The 5,180-nt window shown below is 56.3% G+C and overlaps 1 protein-coding gene across 1 annotated transcript in view; it reads left to right on the plus strand.

Moving 5' to 3' along the window:
* PCNT (pericentrin) overlaps window positions 1-5,180 on the plus strand; it is an 89,405-nt gene that overhangs the window by 73,985 nt on the left and 10,240 nt on the right. Inside the window, 4 exon segments of the mRNA XM_025040317.1 lie at window positions 1-470; window positions 3,325-3,533; window positions 4,245-4,347; window positions 5,091-5,177. The exon segment at window positions 1-470 is cut by the window's left edge and continues 35 nt beyond it. Of these exon segments, the coding sequence (XP_024896085.1) occupies window positions 1-470; window positions 3,325-3,533; window positions 4,245-4,347; window positions 5,091-5,177 (869 nt within the window).

Consider the following 5,180-nt stretch of genomic DNA (forward strand, 5'->3'; position numbering starts at 1 on the left):
GAACGCGGGAGCTGTCCGAGGCCCTGCAGCACGAGCGCCTCCTGACCGAGCAGCTGAGCCGCAGGACGCAGGCCTGCGCCCACCCGGCTGCGCCGGCGTCCCCAGCTCTGCTGCAGCAGCTCCAGGACGAGAAGGCCCGTGGGGCGGAGCTGCAGGCCGCCCTGGAGGAGGCACAGCAGCACACGGCGCAGGCCCGGGAGCTGGAGGCCGAGGCCCGGGCGCGCTGCGAGGAGCTGCGGAGGGAGAAGGAGGTGAGTGCCACGCCAAGGTCTCCTGAGCAGGCCCCGCCGAGCGGTGACCAGGGCAGAGAGGGGGACAGTCCCGCGTGGCTGCAGGCAGAGGTAGAGCAGTTACAGTCGAGGCTGGCAGAGCAAGGCGGACGCAAGGACTCGCGGAGAAGAGCGGGGACGAGGCAGAGCCGGGCAGACGCGGACCCGTGGCAGAAGTGGCAGAGAGACAAGGAAAAACTGGTGAGAGCCGCCCCAGCGGATGCAGCACGTGGGCCCTCGAGCAGCAGGGCCGGGGCCACCCCCGTGGGGGGGCGTTCTGGCCTCGCGGTTCCAGTTCCGCCGGCAGCACCGCCGCCCGGGGCCGCGCGGGTTTGGAGTCAACAGGTCGCGGCCCCCACTGGGCTCTTCAGCATGGCGTGGACGCGGGGCTCCAGCAGTTCACACGAGTTTTATTCGAGGATCGCTTTTTGGTTTCTGTAAAAAGGCCGCTGGGACTTCGGAAGGCATTGCGCCCACCGTCCCTTGCTGCGGGAGTGTTGTCACCCGAACAGTGAGACCATGTTTTAGGTCGTCTTTCATTTCTTTCATCGATGTTTTGCAACTTTCAGATGACAGACTTTCTACTTCTTTGGACAAATTTATTCCTCAGTATTTTGTTATTTTTGAAGCCGTGGTAAATGGAATTATTTTCCTGGTTCCGTTTTCAAGTCGTTCGTTGCTAGAGCATAGCAGTCAGTCGGCTTGTATGTCGACCCCATGTTCTGCAACCCAGCGGCACTTCATCGGTTCCAGTATTTTCATTGGCTTCTTTGGGATTTCCCATGCGCGACATCCTGTCGTCTGCAGGATGCGTAGTTCTGCTTCCTCCTTTTCAGTCTGCTGCCTTTATTTCCTCTTCCTGCCTGATCGCCCTGGCTGAAGCTTACGGTGCAGCGTGGCTGCAGGTGCTGAGGGGACTCCGTGCCTTGTTCCTGATTGCAGGGAGCAGTCTTTCACCACCGAGTACGGAGAGGGGTTTTGTAGATGCCCTTTATCAGAGAAAATTTCTCCTAGTTTTTCAGCCTTTTTAATTTTTTTTTTTAATTGTGAGAGTGTTGGATATGCTTGTTTAGTATCTTGAGTTGTGTGGTTTCTGTTCTTCAGTTTATTAATATGATATAGTACCTTGGTTTTTACATTTTGAGCCATCCTCGCATTTTAGGGGATGCATCCCACTTGATTTTGGTAATTGTTTTTGTATGGTGCTTGATTCCGTTTGCTAGTGTTTTGCTCAGGATTTTGCGCCTGTGGTCGTAAGGGACACTGATCTGTGGTGTTACTTCCTTGTGGTGTCTTTGCCTTTGATATCACAATGATAGTGGCCTTGCAGGGGGGCTTGGGAGTATTCCCTTTTTCATTTTTTGGATAGGCCTTAATTTTAGATACATTTGATGTCAACTAAAAGCATTGTTTCTAAGGAAATCATATTCTGTTGTCTTCTCATGGATTGACACTTATTTTGATCTCTTTAAAAATGTTTTTTAAAAACTTAGAGAAAAGTATCTTCACAATTGTTTTTGTATTTTGTGAAATTATAAAAATGCATAAGGAAATGCATAAGGAAAACCAAATGCATAAGGAAAACCAATGCATAAGGAAAACCAATGCATAAGGAAAACCAATGGCTTGCTCTTTTTGTGGTTAGCCTGCCATGAAATAGTTGAGAAATGAATACGTTTCTAAGAACAAAAGTCTGAGTTTCTAAATGCTGTAAGGATAAATCAGATTCCAAAATGCTATGGAATTAGTTTTGTAAGTTCACGTGAGGGATGTGGTTAATATTTTTCGGCAGCTTTACTGAGGTACAATCCACATACCACTTACAACTTACCACATGCCACTTAGTTCGATGGTTCCAGTACAGTCGCTGAGTCCTGCAGCCACCGCCACCATCAGCTTTAGAGCACGCTCGTCTCTCCAGCATGGAATCCCCGTCGCCGTCAGCAGTCACTCCCTATCCTCACCCCAGCTCCTGGCGACCACTAATCTCGTTCCGTCTCTGGACATTTATAAGTAGGATCATGCATTGTGTGGCCTTTTGTGGCTGGCTTCTTCCGTGATGTTTTTAAAGATCGTCCATGTTGTAGCCGGTGTCAGCACAGTTAACATTTACCGAGTTAAACAGCCTTCAAAGTCGTTGTAACGTTTTATCACCTGAAGTCCTGGAGAGTGGAACGGTGGTTTGGAGATGTGACCAAGTAAGCCACATGTGACTGGGAGGCGTCCCCAGTTGTTTTGAGAGGGAGGTGAGTGGCATCAAGCCCCTGGTGGGCCTTGGTGGCCCAGGATCCCCAGAATGCATTCAGGATGTGTGTGTGCACGCGCGTTGCCCTTTTTCCTGAGAAGGAGGTCTGTAGCCTTCAGGTGCTTCTCAAAGGACTTTCTCGAACCATATATAAAGTTTCCAGCTAAACTTTTACTTTATTTTGACTTTTCTATTCTTTGTAAAACTGAGCGGCAACATGATTCCTAGAGACATAATTACAAAGAAAATGTTTTTTACGTTAAACTTATAGCTGTTCTTCACGAGGCATCAAAAGGGCGACTCTGAACTGCACACCCGGGGCCTAGGCCTGGGTTCTGTGCCCAGCCCGCCGCAGCCTCGTCTGCGTGTCTCCCGTCACACGAGCTTCGTTTCCCCACTGGGAGGCCCCTCCACCGGCGCCCTCCTTGGCCCGCCCCCGCCCCCCACCCCCATCACTGGTCTCCCGGGTCCTGTGTGTTGGGCAGGAGCTCGTCGCTGCCGACTTCCCCTGGCACCAGTGGTGGGCACTGTCTCTGATAGTGGGGGATTTCCACTTAGGCCACAGGGTGGCCCAGCCTCACGTTGTGCACGTGGATGTGCACACGCGTGTGTGTGGAGGGTGGTGGGCCAGAACTCGGGCCTGAGCAGGCAGACAGGACCTCTGGCCCAGAGGCTGTGGTGGGACTGTCCCGTCTTGGAGGCAGCGGTGCCCCTGAGCGCCCGGCGTGGGTGTACCGGTAGGGTGGTGGTGCAGGGCCAGCCTCTGGGACATGTGTGTGACAGTCTTTTCTGCCCTGCTGTTGACAACAGCGGGAGTTAGAATTGCAGCGCCAGCGCCACGAGCACAAGATCCAGCAGCTTCAGCGGACAGCGAGGGAGCTGCAGGCCGGGGAGGCGGGGTGCCCGGCCTCGGAGGCGGTGCGTCTGCAGGAGCAGCAGCAGGGCCTGGAGAAGATTCGGCAGCAGCTGCTGTGTGCGGCCGGGCTGCTGACCAGCTTTGTCAATCAGACCGTGGACAGGTCAGTGCCGTGCGTCTGCGAGCACCGCCCTCCTGCACCTTTGGAGTGGAGAAGGTGCTGCAGCTTTGGGTGCGTCGAGTGTAGCTTAATAAAACACCACGTGCTCGAGTGGGTGCCGGCAGCGCTCCTGGATTCCGATGTGACGTTTGTTTTCCCCACGCCGGTTACAACCCTTCACTGCCCAGAGTGTCCAGGCCCGCTGCCAGCCCCACCGAGTGCACCACAGTTGGGTGGCACCGGGGCAGTCAGCGAGGCCTGCCACACACCACCTGCTGCGTGCGCCTCTGGTGGAGGAGCCGAGAGCACCGGGATGTGCGGGAACAGAACCGGCCAGTTAACCCCACACACACAGACTCCGCCAACACAGGCCCCGCCCTGGGGCGGAGCTGCTGGCAGGGGCGTGTCCCGTGGGTAGGCTTCCTGCGAGCCACACAGTCCCCGCGAAGCGACTGCAGAGGGCGGCGCCCACAGTGCGGGAGCCTTGGTGGGTCAGTGCTCCGTGGCCGGAGGCCTCTGGGCTCAATAGACTGCCCACCCCAGGGCTTGTCCACTTCCGTGGACAGACGCACTCCCTGAAGCGTTGGGCACACCTGTTGACGGAGGTCCGCACGGTCCTCCCGGAGCCCCGGCCTCGGGGCAGCGTTCCGTGGGCCTCGGATGACGGTCGGCCGGGATCGTGTGAACCTTTTACATGCCCACTTATTTTTATAGGACAATGAATGATTGGATGTCGTCGAACGAGAAAGCAGTGACATCCTTACTGCGGACGTTGGAGGAACTCAAGTCCGAGCTGAGCGCGTCGGGCCCCTCCCCGGTGAGACGGCGCGGCCGCCGCCCGGTTCGTTCTTCTTTGCGGCTGCTCGTCCGTCCTCCCCCTCCTCCCTCACCTCCTTGTCTGTCTGAGGCTGCGTGCGGGTGAGCCAGCGGGCGCCTCGGGGTGACGTGGCGCTCACGTGCACTTCCTCCTCCCTGGCCCCCGGTGGACGGCAGTACCACCGGCGGGGGCCTGCACCCCGGCAGCTGCGGCCGAGGTGCTGGAGGCCCTGTTATGAGTCCCCAATGAAGCTCTGTCGTGACTACGGGAGCCTGGCGCATGCTGTGAGACCCGCCCTCTGGCCGCCCAGCGCCTTGTGGTGTGTCCCGCCCGCTTGTCTGTCGGACACCGCACCCTCCCGTGTCCTGTGTCACTGCAGGCAGGAGGTCCTGCTGATTATGGACATAAGGACCTGCTTAAGGGGCTCACTCATAGGTCCCCACGGACGAACGCGCCACGTTCCCTGGTCGCCCCGGCGCTGCCTGTGGCGCCTTGTAATGGGCCTGCTCGTTCACAGCCCAGCTTTGCTCCAGTCTGTTTCAGAGAAGCTTGAAAAGAAACGGGGTTTGGTGACTTTGTTTCCCGTGCCACAGATGGACAGCTTCGCCCGGCTCCACAAGCTGTCCACGGAGCCCCAAATCCGTTTCAAATGATAAACTCTGAAAATAACTGATAATAAAAACAAATAGTGCGCGTGCTTTTTAACAAAAATTCTTACACGGTTTATTTTGTTTTCTCCTAAGAGAAAAATGGCAGCCGAGGACCAGGCGCAGCTGCTGGACGTCCTCCTGAAGGACAACGCCTCTCTGACGCAGGCCCTGCGCGCGGCGGCC

The sequence above is a fragment of the Pteropus alecto genome, unplaced genomic scaffold (assembly GCF_000325575.1).
Source record: "Pteropus alecto unplaced genomic scaffold, ASM32557v1 scaffold339, whole genome shotgun sequence".
NCBI lineage: Eukaryota > Metazoa > Chordata > Mammalia > Chiroptera > Pteropodidae > Pteropus > Pteropus alecto.